The sequence below is a fragment of the Notolepis coatsorum genome, assembly GCF_963971535.1.
Source record: "Notolepis coatsorum genome assembly, chromosome: 8".
Classification (NCBI taxonomy): Eukaryota; Metazoa; Chordata; class Actinopteri; order Aulopiformes; family Paralepididae; genus Notolepis; species Notolepis coatsorum.
The window spans coordinates 84,491,915-84,508,658 of NC_140172.1; the positions used below are offsets into that span (position 1 = coordinate 84,491,915).

Here is a 16,744-nt window from a genome sequence, read left to right on the forward strand (position 1 = left end):
TTGGCACACATGCGAACCATGCATACAATGCGTATCTGCGATTAACCCATCCCGTCGTCCTTCCCCCCCAAGGGCAGCCGGGAGCAGACAGGCGCCACGTGAGCCGCGCCAGGGGACCAATCCAAGTGCTCCTGTCCGTCTTCGTCAAGGACGCCACAGCGTTAGCGATCTTGTTGTTGTGCATGTTTTTCCATTGGGTTTATCTTATCGGGGGGGGAAACCCTTGCGAGCACGGGGAGAACATGCAAACTCCACACAGAAAGGCCTGGGAGATACCCCACCTGGGTAACTGGCATCATGGAAACCTGGTCCCCAAGCGGGATTCGAACCCTTGGGGATTCGAACCCTTGGGGATTCTTTGTCGTTGTCGCCATCTTTAGTGTTGCATCCCCTCACACTCCAGTTCTCAGGCTGCAGCTGGTTAAAAGGCGAAAGTAAACCGGCTTCTCTGCTGGCTGTGGCTCCAGGGGAGTTGAACAGTTCTGGCTCTGCTAGTTTATTTTCGATCTTTTGGCGCTTTTTTGGTGGACAAACCACCGCACATGTGCACCGAGACTCGTGACTGGAGTCTAGCTCTGCTAGCACACATAGCCTACTGTGTACAGACGGTTTCAAACTGTATTTTAAATTAGAAAGCAAACAAAATAAATAGACAAGAGAAAAATAAATCTCAATTTGGTCAGTATTGTCATTTGGACAAGCAAAGCCATTACTTTAAGTTGCAGGCAAGAAAGACAAGTCTGTCCACTGTCTCTGTTGCAGGTCACCAAAAAAAAAAAAAAAAAAAAAAAAAAAAAACGATTTTCCCGATATTCGATATCGAATAATAATAATAATAAATCGCGATATTTAGCGTTATCGTTATATCGCCCAGCCCTAGTTACGCACATATCTGTGCGTACGCACCATTGATAAATGAGGGCCCTGATGACTACTTTGCATGTGTCACTCATCAGTCTCATCAGATTATGTAAATAAAGTACTAATAAACTAGAAAAAAGTACATCATGTATGTTATGTTATACTAGTCATAATTAAGTAATATATTTACGTATTGTATCGGCAAAAGTCCAAAACAAACGGCGCAACCAGGAGTTGAACCAACAATCACTGCAGTGGTGGGCAAGTGCTCTCACCACTATCTACCGTACTTTTCGGACTATAAGCCGTGGCTTTTTCCTCCATTTTTCTACCCTGCGGCTTATATAACGGTGCGGCTTATATGTGACTCGACGTGACCAAACCTGAAAATGTAAAAATCTAAATATAGCTTTTTTGACTGCATTGACATGTTATTTATCTGTTCCCTTATTTGCTAAACTTAATACAACTTGTAAATGAGTTAATTCTTGTTATTTGTCCGACAGTATTGTGTCCCAATGCTAATTACATATGGTAATTCAACATTAAAACACCTGCGGCTTATAGTCCAGTGCGGCTTATATATGTACACATCATTCAATTTAGCTGCTGCGGCTTATAGTCAGGTGCGGCTTATAGTGCGAAAAGTACGGTAACTATGATATCTAACTATGATTATAGTTAGAGTTAAGGTTCGTTTTGACCCAACATTTTCCTTAGTCATTAAGTCGCGACCCAAATTTTTGTACCACTATGATTTCTTTCAAATGTTCTTTTTTGCAGTAATACACAATCTTTCATGCACTGTTAAAAACATGAAATAAACTCAAAAAAGTGCAACAAAAGTGCAACTATGGCTAAAAACCCAATAAAATTAAATAATAATAATAATAAATAATATATTCTTCTTAGCAGACTTCTTAGCTTAACACTTTGATCGCCATGGTTAAATTCATAATTTACCATCCCTAGCCAGCTCTATTTGTCTATGGAGAAGTCCCCCTTCTTTGCAGGGCTATAACTTTTTAAATTCTATTGCTAAATTGACATTATTATGGCCCATTCAATGTCCTATATCCATTGTTCAGGGTGTAGCAACGTTATACTTTTTCATTCACATATTCATACTAAAATATGGTCTAAAGTATAAGTATGTTTTTATCGTTTTCTGCAGCTTTCTCCAGAACTTGATTTATAGCCCCAAATGCATTATATTGATGATCAAATACAGTTTGGTAGCGATCGGTGCCAGATGAAAAATGTCAACTGGAGGTACTTCTAGAAGTTACTACGTATCATCTGATATTGACCGGATGGGCGGGGGGTCGTTTATAATTCCGTGGGCAACGTTATATCATTAGTCTAGTGTGGGTCATATGGTCATCAGAGCAGTTTATATGGAACACGTTAGAAAATAACGCTAGATCTTACCGTATCTTCCTCGCGCCGTTGGACGATCAGCTTGGAGTAGACAGTTTTCGATTATGGGATGTTGATATAGATGAACCATTTCCAGGTTGTATAATACTATATACGTCCAAATAACGTTGTTTATTGAGTTAGGGCGAGCGATTGATTATCCAGTGTGTTGAGATGGAGTCCGGCTAACGATCGCGAGTGCCCGGACGAAATATGGATGAGCACTTCCTGTTTGGCGCGTCACTTCCTGTTGGCCGATCTGCCGATCGGCCACCAGATGGCGCTCTTGAACCGTTAGACAGTTGAGTGGAGCTCACCAGTACATCTCATGTCTCCGGAGGAGAAATATGATTTCGATCACAGATTTTTGAAATATTGATATCAAAGACGAGTTACGGCGTCTTCGGCAGAATGAGCATGGCGAGCAAAGACGAGTTACGGCGTTCCCGGCGATTAAAGTGTTAACATCCCAGGGAACTAATGGGATAACTGGGGATGTTGTTTTCTCCTGACAAGAGTCTCAAAGTCTGTGGTGATGGTAGACAAAGCAACTCTGAGGTCATGCTCAATGTCCAATCTGTTTGTCTGCTTTGTCTTCAGCTGGACCAGAGCTGAGAAGCCACTTTCACAAAGATAGGTAGTGCAAAAAAAATAAGTATTATTATTATTTTTTTACTCACATCCGCAACCCACTCAAAATGGCCCCGCGACCCACTTTTGGGTTGCGACCCACGAGTTGAGAAACACTGCTCTAAAGCATCTGTATGTAGACAAAGGTTCGCCTGGACATAATGTATATCTATATATGGTATATATATATATGGTGAACAGTTTTACATTTCTTGGGGTCACCATTTCAAATGACCTGAGCTGGCACTCCAATACCAGAACCATTGTTAAAAAGTCCCAGCAATGTCTTTTCTTTCTCAGGAAACTGAAAGAGTTCACAAATAACAGGGTGATTCTACACAACTTCTATCACTGTGTGATCGAGAACGTTCTTGACTTAAACTTAAAAGTCTCTTGTAACACAAAATAACTCAAGTCTCTTTTGCTCTCTTACGCCCGTGTGCGGGACATGCATGCACTTTGCTCTCGTCAGTCAGCTCAGGGCGTCATGACAAGCGTGCGTCATTTGACACACACTCCGTCAAATGACCACTTTGTCCCGACTCTAGCGTCAGAATGTTATGAAGTGGACGGCCATTTTGGATAATCACGCAAAAAAAGCCTTGCTACCGGTACACACATTCATTCACACATTTTCAGTGGGATTTTTATAAACTTCAGGCTATGGAACAGTTGTGTTGTCCAGCTCCTACCTCTCACCTGGAACCCAAAAACAGGAATCTGGCGACAAGTCGGAGCAAGTGTTTTAATGCAACTGATCTCCATTTTGATGCAAATACATCAGAATCATCGTCATTTAGAAATGAGATCGCATACGTCTATGAATTGAGATCGCGATTTTTTTACGATTAATCGTGCAGCCCTAACATACAGTACATATTTTAAGCGAGATGGGGCTGGTCCTCGTTACTAGTGTGCTACAGTAGTTGGGGTCTCGTACCTGCAGGCGTGCACCACCACCACCAGCTTGTTCCTCTGAGAACTGTGTCTCACCGTCAGCTGGACCTCACCCAGGGGGGAGTGACTGGGGCTGGAGCCGCTGGCAGAGAGATGCAGACAGAGAGGTTTAAGGAGAGGAAGAGGGCAATCAGCATGAAACATGTATGGGAGGTGATGTCATGTGAAAAACCAACACCATGTCATTCACGACATTGACAAAACTGTCATGTGCAGCACCAAAAATTGTCTGTGGAAAAGTAACCGACTGCTTAAATAGTGGGTCAGCGGAGCGGGGTTGGGGTGTTGGTCCTGTCTCCTCATCTCTTACTTCTGTAGTTGGGTTAGGCCGTTAGGGTTACCCATATATCAACCAACAACCTCCTGTCTCCTCCTCTCTTACTTCTGTAGTTGGGTTAGGCCGTTAGGGTTACCCATATATCAACCAACAACCTCCTGTCTCCTCCTCTCTTACTTCTGTAGTTGGGTTAGGGTTACCCATACATCAACCTCTCCTGTCTCCTCCTCTCTTACTTCTGTAGTTGGGTTAGGGTTACCCATATATCAACCAACAACCTCCTGTCTCCTCCTCTCTTACTTCTGTAGTTGGGTTAGGGTTACCCATACGTCAACCAACGACCTCCTGTCTCCTCCTCTCTTACTTCTGTAGTTGGATTAGGTTTACCCATACGTCAACCCCTCCTGTCTCCTCCTCTCTTACTTGTGTAGCTGGCGCAGCCTCTGTTGCAGCTCCTGCGTGGCGTAGGGGTTGGAGACGTCCGAGGCGATGCTGGGCGTGGGCTCCTTGCCCCCCAGCCCCCCCGCCAGGTACTGCTGGGACCCCGAGATGGCCAGGTTGGAGGTGCTCCTCCCGGCCTCCACCAAACCGCCCGCGCCTCTCCGCCCCGGAGGGCTGCTCGGTTCAAGAAACTCCCCCGCCGGGATGTCCGAAGAGGAGGTGGGAGCTAGGGGGGAGACGGAGGAGACGGAGGGCCGCGGGGTGGGGCTGGACGCACTAGCCTTGCGGACTTTCACCCCGGACGGGGCAGGGTCTGAGGAGGAGGCGGTCTTGTCCAGACACAGCACCTAGCAGGGGACAGGGGAAGAGCAGTGTTCATTATGATATGTATTTATTCCCTGACATGCAAGAGTACAGGGTTCCTGCAGATTATAGCTTTTTAAGACCAGTTTGAATAGAATTAAATATCCATTTGATGGCCATACGGGAAAAAAAAGAAAAGAAAAGGAAAATTACTATGAAAGAAGTAATTCCATACGAATTGTTGGGGGGAGGGCCCCCACTGATAGGCTATCAGTTACTAGGGTTACAGTATAATACTATTATTTATATATATTTTTTCCTATTCGTTCCTTATCTTCATTGGTAAAGTCTGGGAGTGTCGCATTATTTTATGGTCAATTGTGATGTTTCTTCTTGACTTGTACAAGAAGACTTGTACAGCCCATGGGGGCTATTCCATGTGATCTCGGGCTATACAAATACATTTGATTTGATTTGATTTATTACTGTACCGATTACTTTGCAGTCCGGACATTTCCTCCCAAACAACATTTAAACAAGATACTGAAAAGTTATCGCAACATAGAAGTAACTTCCTAATCCAATACATGTTTACAGGGTTCCCACAGACATTGACAAATTAAATTCAAGTACTTTCCCAAGCGCTATTTTTAATTTTAAAAGGGCATTTAAAAGGATACAATTCACCTTTAAATACAGTTTAAATACAATACACTTTTTAATAGAAAAACAAATCTGATCCAATATTTATGGCTCAAAACCAATTTCTGACAATTATGCCTCTTTTCCATTGCATGGTACCTACTCGACTCTACCCTACTCTACTCTACTCGCTTTAGGTACCTGGTACTTCGTTCCTTTTCCACTGCAGGTACTAAAATAAAGTACTCAGTTTGTCTCCGTGTGGGGAGGCGGGGCTGCTGGTGTACAGCTGAGAGCTCCATAGCTCTGTGAGAGCTCCAGCATAGCTATGTCCGTGAGCTAGGCGCAAGCCAGAGTAAAAGTTTTCAATCAATCAATCAATAACAACATTAACAAGACTCTTGTTGCGTCTATTCTGCTAACGCTAACGTTACCTCTCATTGTGTCTATTCTACAAGCGTTAACGTTAGCTAGGCTGTCTATGCTACGTTAACGTTAGCGTTAGCATTAGGCTAACAACAAAGCTGTAACGTTACCAGTCTCGGGTCTATTTGCTAACGTTAGCATTAGGTAATAACCGGTTTAAAATGGATGGCGATTACCTCACGTTGTGTCTATTCTACTAGCATTAACGTTACTCATACAAACAATCAATAGCGAGTTATAGTGATCACGCTATGTACGATAGCCATGCTAAAACGCTAGCACAACATTAGCACCTAACCTAACAACAAGTCAGCGATCTTTTTGCGAGACTAAACTCTCCGCTCGGTGGCAAATTGTGTTGATGTCGGTTTTGTTTAATCAATAAATGAGGCAGAATACACAGTGACTGTATCCTTTGTTTATTGCACTTGTGCCTGCTGCAAACATAATGAAATCCTATGCGAGACATTAAAGATGGCGGCTTTCTGTTTTCGTTCAGACTCTCCAACGAGTGACGCGTCTCTCTTCTGACCAATCAGTGGTCTGCAGTGTTTCACGTGACTTTTCTGGTACCAGTTCTACTCGCTTGGCACGCGCTTGGAACCTCGACAGAGCAGGGACTAAAAAAGTACCCAAAAAGTACCTGGTACCAGGTACTTTGGTAATGGAAAACCGAAAATGCAGAGTAGAGTAGAGTAGAGTCGAGTAGGTACCATGCAGTGGAAAAGGGGCATTAGTTACACTTTAAATAAAAAAAATTTATTTCTTGATTCAGAACAATTTTATCATGGATGAACAAAACTTTCAATGTGAATGGTTGATTTGAATTTCAAGGACTTGTTAAAGAATGGTCCGTTTTCAAGGAATTCCAGGCCTTGACTTTTTTGTTGTTGTTGAAAATCAAGCACTTTAAGCACTTCAAGGACCTTGTGCGAACCCTGTATAACAGAACAGCACTTAATCGAGAAATTACATTAAAATAAACCGTATCGGCACCGCCTTTAGCAGACGGTAGAATAGTTGACAGGTCTGTCTGCTCCATCTGTACACAGTATTCATAGTATTGAAATCTCATGTATTCCTACCAAAATGCTACAATGCCATAATGAAGCTCACCGGCTATGTTGTCATTGATTATAATCACTTGTTGTAAATCAATTTTAAATCTGAATATTCCTGTGGCCTCTTACCCGGAGGGCCATCTTCATCTTGAGGGTGCAGCCTGGTCCGGAGCCGTTCAGGGGGAAGCGCTGGTTCAGGGTCATGTCCTCCGCCTCCAGGAGACGGGTCAGAGGCAACTTCAACGTCCCCAGAGAACACTCGTGCTTCTCATCTTTCACCTTTAAAAGATCAGAGACAACTTCAACGTCCCCAGAGAACACTCGTGCTTCTCATCCTTCACCTTTAACACTTTCGAGATATTACGTTTTTGCTCGACAAGCGTTGAGTGCCAAAAACGAGATATTACGTTTTTGGATTGTTTGATCCTTTTACTTTGATCCCTGCTCTACAGACTTGCCCGGAGCGATCTGCATCATTTTGGCACATCCCCACACACTAGAACTGCAATGCCGATCGACTATCACCAGGTGGCAGTAACGTCCATGTCTGAACTGGAATAGCTTGGTGTGGATACACCTATACTATTTTTTTTTTGCAAGGGCCCCTCCTCCTCGGCGACAGAGCGATCGCCTCGAGATTTCTTTGCCTGAAGCGGAGGCCTATTTCCCGTATACATGAGTATAGACATACGAATCTGAAACATGTTTTTCTAACGATCACAGTTCTGTGTTTCACCGGACGAAAAACATGGTCGGCAAACACGATCACAGTTTTGAGTTAAAACGACCCCCCCCCCCCCCCCCCCCTTGATGATTTTGTGAAGGTACATATATACAAGTCATATACCTTTGATTTGGGAGTATTTGGGGTTTCAGGGGATCAACCAGAACGGTTTGGGCTTATTGCACATAACACGTTTTATCTCGCGACCTATGAAAAAAGACTGGATTATCTTGGAAATGCGCAATGTTTAGCGTGTAATGAACTACAGCATGTGGAAACAAACTATTACTCCCTTGTTGCACTACAAGTAATGTTTGTCAAAATGAGCCACACCATGTCTCCAAAGCTATAATACAGAACACACACACAGCTTCGCAAACATAGTGAAACGACCGCGGAAACTACTATAAAGCTGGCATTCTAGGGGTAAAGATAAGCGATACGCATGGCACCCAAAGTGTTAAAGGATCAAAGGCAACATCAACGTCCCCAGAGAACACTCGTATAACTTGTATCTTCTGGTAATCGGAAGGTTCCCGGTTCGATTCAGTCTCCTCCCGGCAGTGTATTGAAGTGCCCTTGAGCAAGACACCATACCTGGTTGCCTCCATGCCGTCGATGTGTGAGTGAATGGGTGAATGTGAGGCATAAGTTGTAAAGCACTTTGGATAAAAGCGCTATATAAATGCTGTCCATTTATCACAGAATGATAGGATTCAGGTAAAAAAAAAAGCTGCAAAATAGCCCTTTAACCAAGAGTATATAAACGTTCAGTAAGGATAAAAATTATGCATTTTATTACATTATTAAAATTATTACACATCACTCCTGTCCTCCACTGGCTCCCGATCAAGGAACGCATCAACTTCAAAACACTACTCCTCAACTTCAAAGCCCTCCATAGCCTGGACCCCCCTACCTGACTGACCTCCTTCTCCCTTACCGCCCCACCCGTTCCCTCCGGTCCTCTTCCACTGCTTCCCTCACTGTCCCGTCATCCAAACTTAAACTTTGGTTCTCACGAGCTGCACCCAGACTTTGGAACACCCTCCCTCAGTCTGTCCGAGACTACTCTCCACCTTTAAATCCCACCTCAAAACCAACCTGTTCTCCTAAGCATACAACCTTCCCATAACCACCCTCCTCCAACGTACCACCTCCACTCCCCTCCCCTTCCCTACTTTCTCTCCCTCTCCCTCTCCTGACCCCCCCTCCCCTCAGTTTCCCTACTTCCCTGACTGTTCCCCTACTGGACTCTGTATCTGTTACTTGTTACCCGTGGTTGTATGTCCTGCATATTCATCCTGTTGCTTTTCCTCTGTGGTTCTTTGTTTCTCTGTTCATTTGTTTTGCTCATTGTCAGCATCTTTGGGTTTTAAAAAGCGCTTTATAAATTAAATGTATTATTATTATTATTATTATTATTATTATTATTATTATTATTATTATTATTATTATTATTATTATTATTATTATTATTATTATGCACCATTTATGGATGCACAGTTGCAACAGATCTTACTACCATGAGCAAAGTATACAATGTTCTATGTCTCTATACTGTACCTCCACCTCTAGCTCCTGGCTTCTGGGGTTATGGATGAGGAAAGTAAAGGCCTCCTCCCACACTGGCTCGTTAGTCTTGTATCTGGTCTGTTAGGAGGACAAGAAAAGTCAGACAAGACTGTTCTGTTCATACAAACAAAAATGTAAACATAATATTGACTGGGGGGGAATAAGAGGAGTGGTCAGCAGGGATGCACTAATACCACAAAATGTACAAAATAAATTGTTTAGGCCCCAAAACCGAACCTTGTGGGACTCCACATTCAACCTTCATACACTCCGATGTATTACCAGAAAACTGTACATATTATTGTCTATTATCTAAATAGTTGCTTAACCAAATCAAATCAATAATTAAATACCCCTATTGTGTATTTCTTACTGTATATTGCTGTTGTGATTTCTTCCATGATTTTCATTAATGCTAAAGCTGTAGATCTGTTTGTCCGAAAACCACATTGACTCTCACTCAACAAGCTATTCTTAAAAAAATTATAAAAAAATCACATTTCTGTACAAACACTTTGGAAAATTGGGAAAGCAAATACACTGGTCTGTAGTAAGTAAAACTGTGTTTATCTCCCGTTTTAAAAGTGGAATAACCTTTGCTATTTTCATTCTGTCTGGAAAGATACCGTAAGGTTATGTATATAACCAAGTTCTATGAATTATTGCGACGCTCAGCATCATCTGCACTGTACTTCACTTCGTGCACGTGCACTGAATAAAAAATTCCACCATGTACCTTTACATCCCAACATTCGTCTGGCCACACCCCCATCCGCTTACCTTCATAAGCAGGTGTGTGGTCACCTACTCGCCTCCTTCCCAAACTTTCACCACAAGGCGAGATCAAGGGCCGCAGCGGCGTCTGATGCTGAGCGTCGCCATAATTCATAGAACTTGGTTATATACATAACCTTACGTTCTATTTCATTATGGCTTTCGCTCAGCATCATCTGCACAAGAGAGGCTGAGCGGGAGCCATAGCCCGACAAATGTACCCCGCTGAGGCCCCGCACAACCATCAGACCGGGGAGGACCGAGCCCCCGACCCTCCCTAATGGAGGATACCCCCCCTATTGGAGGCTTACGGGAGGGAGACGGATCCGACCGTGCGAAGAGGAACTCAAGCAACTCAACGCACAGGGTGAGCAGACCGTGGCTTGACCCCACGACTACGCACACGCACAACCCGCATGCCACCAGGGAACGAACGGAAGGAACAACCTCGTTACTGCCCCCAAAATCACGGGGTCAAGAGCAAACCCAACCCCGTGGCAAGGCTGTAGCAGCGGAGCGCGAAGGAAGACCCAGACCCACTGAAGGGACTGGATCCCCTGGAAAAAGGGGGCCCGGAGAGGTCAATGACGCCAGGCATCAAGACCCCACCAGGCGGTCACTTAGTGACACCGCCCCCCACATCGCCAGCGTATTCGGATAAGGCCCCTCCAAGAGCGGGCCCTTTCCCCCCAATAGCACACCGCCTGGCACACTGACCCTGCAGAACAGGCAGTCAGCATGGCCGTAAGCACACAAAAAGGTTAACCAACGGAAGCAGGCAGCGCACCGGGGAAACCAGGCAGCAGGCTGTAACCTGAGCCTGGAGCACTGCGGACGAGACAGGCGCCAAAGGAGTCAGCTGAAAACAGCCCCCCCGGCGGAAGGGGCGTATGCTGGCGTTGTTGATCACCATGACAAAGCCTCCATTAAAAAAAAACCACCCAGAGGGGTCGAGGCAGAGAAGGCTGACATGATTGGCAGACGTCATGAACGTGCAGGGGCACACTCAACCGGGTAACCCGGGAGTTGACTCTGCTCCAACACACCAGGGAATCAACCACCCTCTCGGTACACAGACAGTGGTTGTTCCTATAACCCCTCAAGAAAAAACTCCAAAACACACCTGCGGGTATACACTGGCTATACCGCAGTACAAGTGTTTCAGTTTTCAAAAAAGGGTTATTCCAGGCCTACGGGTCGACGAAACATTACTTCGGACCGGGCCCGGCGGCTCGGGAAGCACAGGCTTACCAGAAGAGGTCCAAGACCACCCCAACAGCCCCCTCTTCGCCACGCGTGAGAGAGGAGCGAAAAGAATGGAGAACCAGCCCTAAGCACACCGCACTTGGTATTCCCAGGCGGTCTCCCAACCAAGTACTAACCAGGACCGAACCTGCTTAGCTTCCGAGATCGGGCGTGTACAGGTTGGTATGGCCGTAAGCCATTACGATAGTGCAGAGTACAACATGTACCCAACAAAGGGTCTCCATAACGCCTAACCCTGTGACACCCGGGCCGACCCGGCATTATTCCCCCCGAAAAAAGCACAAGTCCCTCAGGGTACCAGAACAGCAGATCTGCATCCCCGGTGGACAACGGGTTAACTGACCTGGACCAGCGCGACCAGACCAGTCCCATGCCCTAACCACGCCGACATGCCCACTCCAGAAGAGGGGGTAGGTATGCGTGTCGATCTAAAACATGAAAAGAGGGCGCCACCCAGACGGTCCCATTTGTACCGCGCTCAGTGGCCCACTCCAAGGGCGTGAGACCCCTCTACCTATGTTCTGATCTATTCCGTTAACATCCCCCAGATATGAACGAGAATTCATCGAGACAACCTAGTAAACTGGCGCTCGGAAGAGACAAAACTCCATCCCAGTTGCCCTATAAAAACGCTGTTTTAACCCTTTAATCGCCAAAAACGCCGTAGGACGTCTTTCCCCGCCATGCTCATTCTGCCAAAGACGCCGTACCACGTCTTTGATATCAATATTTCAAAAATCTGTGATCGAAATCATATTTCTCCCCCGGAGACCTGAGATCTCCTGTTGATCCCCTCTCAACTCTCCAACGGTTCAAGAGCGCCATCTGGTGGCCGATCGGCGGATCGCCCAAACAGGAAGTGATGCGCCGGAAGTGGTGCTCTCCCATATTTAGTCCGGGCACTCGCTATCGTTAGCGGGACTCCATCTTGATACACTGGACATCGATCGGTTGCAAATAACTCGATAAACAACATGATTTGGACGTATATACTATTATACAACCTGGAAATGGATCGCATATTTCTACATCCCATAATAGGAACATTTCTGTTCCACGCTCATCGCCCAACACTACGAGGAAGCTACGGTAAGATTCAACGTTATTTTCTAACGTGTTCGATACTAACTGCTCTAATGATCATATCACCCACACTAGATGAATCATATAACGTTGGCCACGGAATTATAAACGACCCCCCCCCCCATCCGGTCAACATCAGATGATCAGTAGTAACTTCTAGAAGCACGTCCATTTGACATTTTTTATCTCGCGCAGATTGCTATCAAACTGTATTTGATCATCAATATAATGCATTTGGGGCTATAAATCACGTTCTGGAGAAAGCTGCAGAAAACGATAAAAACATACTTATACTTTAGACCGTATTTTAGTATGAATATGTGAATGAAAAAGTATAACGTTGCTACACCCTGAACAATAGATATAGGACGTTGAATGGGCCATAGTAATGTCAATTTAGCAATACAATTTAAAAAGTTATAGCCCTGCAAAGAAGGGGAACTTCTCCATATTAAATAGGGCTGGCGGAGGATGGTAAATTATGAATTTAAGCATGGCGATCAAAGGGTTAATAACGAGCAACCAAGGCGCACTTAGCCCCTGCGTGATTCTTAACAGAAACACCCCGAGCCAGCACTATGTACGCGTCGAGACCCAAACACATCAATGGATAGTCTAGCAAGACACCAAACATTGTTCCTCCAAGTCGCCTGGGAGAACAACACGGAGCCGTCGTGCTTCATGTTCCTTCCTCTTTTTATTTAAAAAAGAAACAGACTGACATGAATCCCACGTGACGCAGCTGAGGGTATTTTTTTTTTACATTTTTACATCCCACCACCCTCGCCACAGGGAGGAGACGGAAATCCCCAGAGAGACTTCCCACGCGAGCTGTATAGATTGAAAAGAATATATTGCAACATTGAGCTATGTAACACTTGGGTTAGGGCTCTCCGAGGAGGAGGCACTGAACCAATACACACTCAATAATCGAATTGAATCGAATACACACACAATGGAGCAGAACTCCTTTTTGAAGTTCTACTCACCTTGACAATCTGAGGAGGAGGCTCTGAAACTCTGAGGAGGCTCCCTCACAGGGAAGGAGAGTCCGAACTCACAGAAGGCACTTCTCCCCGAGGAGGAGCTTCGTGAGGAGGAGCTCTGACAACTCCCTGAAACAGATCCATAACATGGACCTGAACAACCCACGGAAGTCTTACCAACAGAGACGCGCTCAGTGACGTACTCTATGGCGGGGGAATTTCCGCGGTGCACACGCCCAATCTTCCAGGGCGTGGGACCAGGAAACTCCCCCCCCCCCCCCCTCTTACCCTGTAACGTGCCGAACAGCAACGTGACAGGAACCTTGAAGGACAGGAGGTTTTAACCCCTGACCAATCAGAAAAGGGGAGGAAAGGATTACCAGTTCACCCCTTTACGACCCCACACCCATGATACGATGTAATGACAAGTAGAGCATGACACAGTCATAGCCTGCTACATGAAGCATCGAACAGCCTAACATAGCTCATGTGCTAACCTGCTATCTGATTTTTACTAAGGAAAAAACACAGAACAGAGAGGGCCCCCTTTAAGAGCCCCGGTACCAAACTCACACATGTGCTTCTGTGGACCAAACCTAACCCAGTTGTAGATCACAAGACACACACAACCCTTCATCACAACAAAAAAATGGCAAAAGTACACTCTTGCTACAGAGGAATGCCGTTTTTCATAACGAGAGAATACAGAATCCTCGATTATGTATTGGCCACAGGCCTTGCTAAGCACACATGATAAGTGACCAAACAATCTTTTCTTTAGGAAAAAATAGTTTCTCAAGCGAAAAGCACAACCCCAGCAATTAAGCTGAGGGTTACATTGTATCCCCACAAACACAGTGACACAATATATTGTAAACAACATGTCTGAGAGGAGGGTGGGGAAGCCCCAGGGAAACCGGGGGGATCACCCCTCCTTCCTTACACTTGATACGACAAAGTTGAACAGGTAACCCTGTTAATATGTGAACACACTGTTCATTGTCATTACAGGCTGAGAAAGAATTCATTCCTCAATCACATGTCACTAAGCATAGCTTCATAGGTTAATTAACCACCTTAGTTGTGAGTTCACGTTACATGAACACACATGTTCTCATCACAACTAACCAGATCATTTTTACACATGTAAACAACAACCCGATTTCTATGGAGAGAGAAGCTATACCAGTGACAAGACAATTCACACACAACACGCGTCGTATCCTCAATGTATTGCAGCAACACACGTTTTGGAAAACATCGTTATTACAAAACATTTAGAAGGGAAGGAAAGAAGAAGTGTTTAAAGTCCGGTCGGGACTCCTACCCTGAGCGCAGGCCAAGAGAACTGCAATCTGGCTAACGGGACACCGAAGTTGAACACAGCATCCCTGTGTTGGCGATGAGGGTAACGTCGCTGCACTACCCAGCCGCTACGTTTCTCCATGTTGACGCAGTCCTCGCTGGCAGGGCTCCCGGTGTAGGTTCGACTAACATCCTCTGTCAAAGATGACGTCGTAGTCAGAGTGTTTAAGGCATGTTATAGTCATAGAAACGTTCAACAGTGTAGCATTAAGCTAACAGCCGTACGACTGATAGCAACAAGCTAACGTTTACTAGCCTGGTAAACACAGCTGACTGGCTAACACAGTAGGCCACAACTAGCACGCCAGCTAAGCAGCTATCACCTGAACTGTACACAACGACATAACAAGCCACACTTCAGACAGGCCGCTGTCCAAGTCCCTCCCCTAAGAGGGAAAAGAAAAAGAATGTCAAACACAGTTTTCAACAGTGATCCAGACATACAGCGGGGCCAGCACAATTCCCATTTCGGGCTGCAGCCGACTTTGAGCATGGAACTCCCGATAAAGAAGATCCTATGCCCACATTTCCTTGTTAGGGTGTACTTTCATTTTTATGTGAAAGGTGGGGCCTGCACGGGACAGAGAAGCATCCGCTCGAGAATCCTGGGTTCACCAGGACCTGGTCGCGGCCCACTAGATTGACCATCATGGGCGTCAGACCAAGATCCTCCGACCGCCGTTTAAGCCGAGCAGAGGACCCCAGTCTGGAGTCGGCGTTTCGTAAAATTGTCAGCTAACCCCCACAGTATCAACAACAACCAGAGCTCGCAAGCAAAACAGTACGTACCCCACCCTGGAAACAACCGCTTCTCACAACAGTCGGTGCTTCCCACAGTCCAGCTGTATGGCCGGAGGGCAACCCCATCCAGCCGCAGCAAGGAGGACTGTAGCTGGGGAGCATGTCAGCGGCGTGAGCTCCTAATACGAAAAAGCTGTTGAAGGTCAGAATGATCATCATCTTCCAGACACTCCAGTAACGAAGACAATATCGCCGTATTTTCTCGAAATAGTGAGAGAGAAAATAAAGATATGATGTCAACGTATCTTCCCGTTCTTTTGTTTTCCAACTTTCTTCTACTAACAACCTCGTCAAGTGGGGATCTACCGAAGGCACTTCCTTGTGGTGAAAGTGAAGAAGGAGGCGAGTAGGTGACCACACACCTGCTTATGAAGGTAAGAGGATGGGGGTGTGGCCAGACGAATGTTGGGATGTAAAGGTACATGGTGGAATTTTTTATTCAGTGCACGTGCACGAAGTGAAGTACAGTGCAGATGATGCTGAGCGAAAGCCATAATGAAATAGAACAGTCAGTAAATATAGCTATAGAGTTATTTCCTATTATATTGTTCAAAATGTTCCAAGTCCTTTTGATATAGGTTATGGTTGTGTTTAGGGTTGTGATTAGGGTTATGGTTGTGTTTAGGGTTGTTGTTGTGTTTAGGGTTGTGGTTGTGTTTAGGGTTGTGGTTATGGTTGTGTTTAGGGTCGTAGCTAGGGTTATGGTTATGCTCACCTTGCTCTCGTAGGCTTTGTGCCCCACTGTGAACTGGACAAAGGGACTGGGGTCACTGCTCACCTTCTTACCAGACTGCAGAAGAGGAATTAAGAGATTGTAACACACAGGATACAGTAAGCCATTGTTATGCATACAACTTCAAAGACAACACGTGGACCCTATATCACACTTTGGAATATACATATCTCTATATACAGTATATACACTCTACTCTATATGAGTGTGGTAAGAGTTAGGTCCCCAAACTTTCTTTTTTGTATGTAACAATATTATCATCAACACAGATCGCTACAGTACATACCATAATGTGTCTACTCTAGATATATATTTTCAATATTGTTCAAAAACACAGAATGTTTTTTTGTACATGCATTTCAATATCATATATTATGATACTAAACTACCCACTGCTAATCCACATTTGTGTCCTTAGTG

At 45.1% G+C, this 16,744-nt stretch overlaps 1 protein-coding gene across 2 annotated transcripts in view; it reads right to left on the minus strand.

Moving 5' to 3' along the window:
* esyt2a (extended synaptotagmin-like protein 2a) overlaps nucleotides 1-16,744 on the minus strand; it is a 225,570-nt gene that overhangs the window by 17,292 nt on the left and 191,534 nt on the right. For both annotated transcript variants that reach the window (XM_084320890.1, XM_084320891.1), the window contains 5 exons: nucleotides 16,307-16,381; nucleotides 9,308-9,394; nucleotides 7,147-7,296; nucleotides 4,568-4,932; nucleotides 3,851-3,949 (listed from right to left, as the gene is read on the minus strand). In XM_084320890.1, the coding sequence (XP_084177016.1) occupies nucleotides 3,851-3,949; nucleotides 4,568-4,932; nucleotides 7,147-7,296; nucleotides 9,308-9,394; nucleotides 16,307-16,381 (776 nt within the window). The remainder of the gene's footprint in view (nucleotides 1-3,850; nucleotides 3,950-4,567; nucleotides 4,933-7,146; nucleotides 7,297-9,307; nucleotides 9,395-16,306; nucleotides 16,382-16,744) is intronic.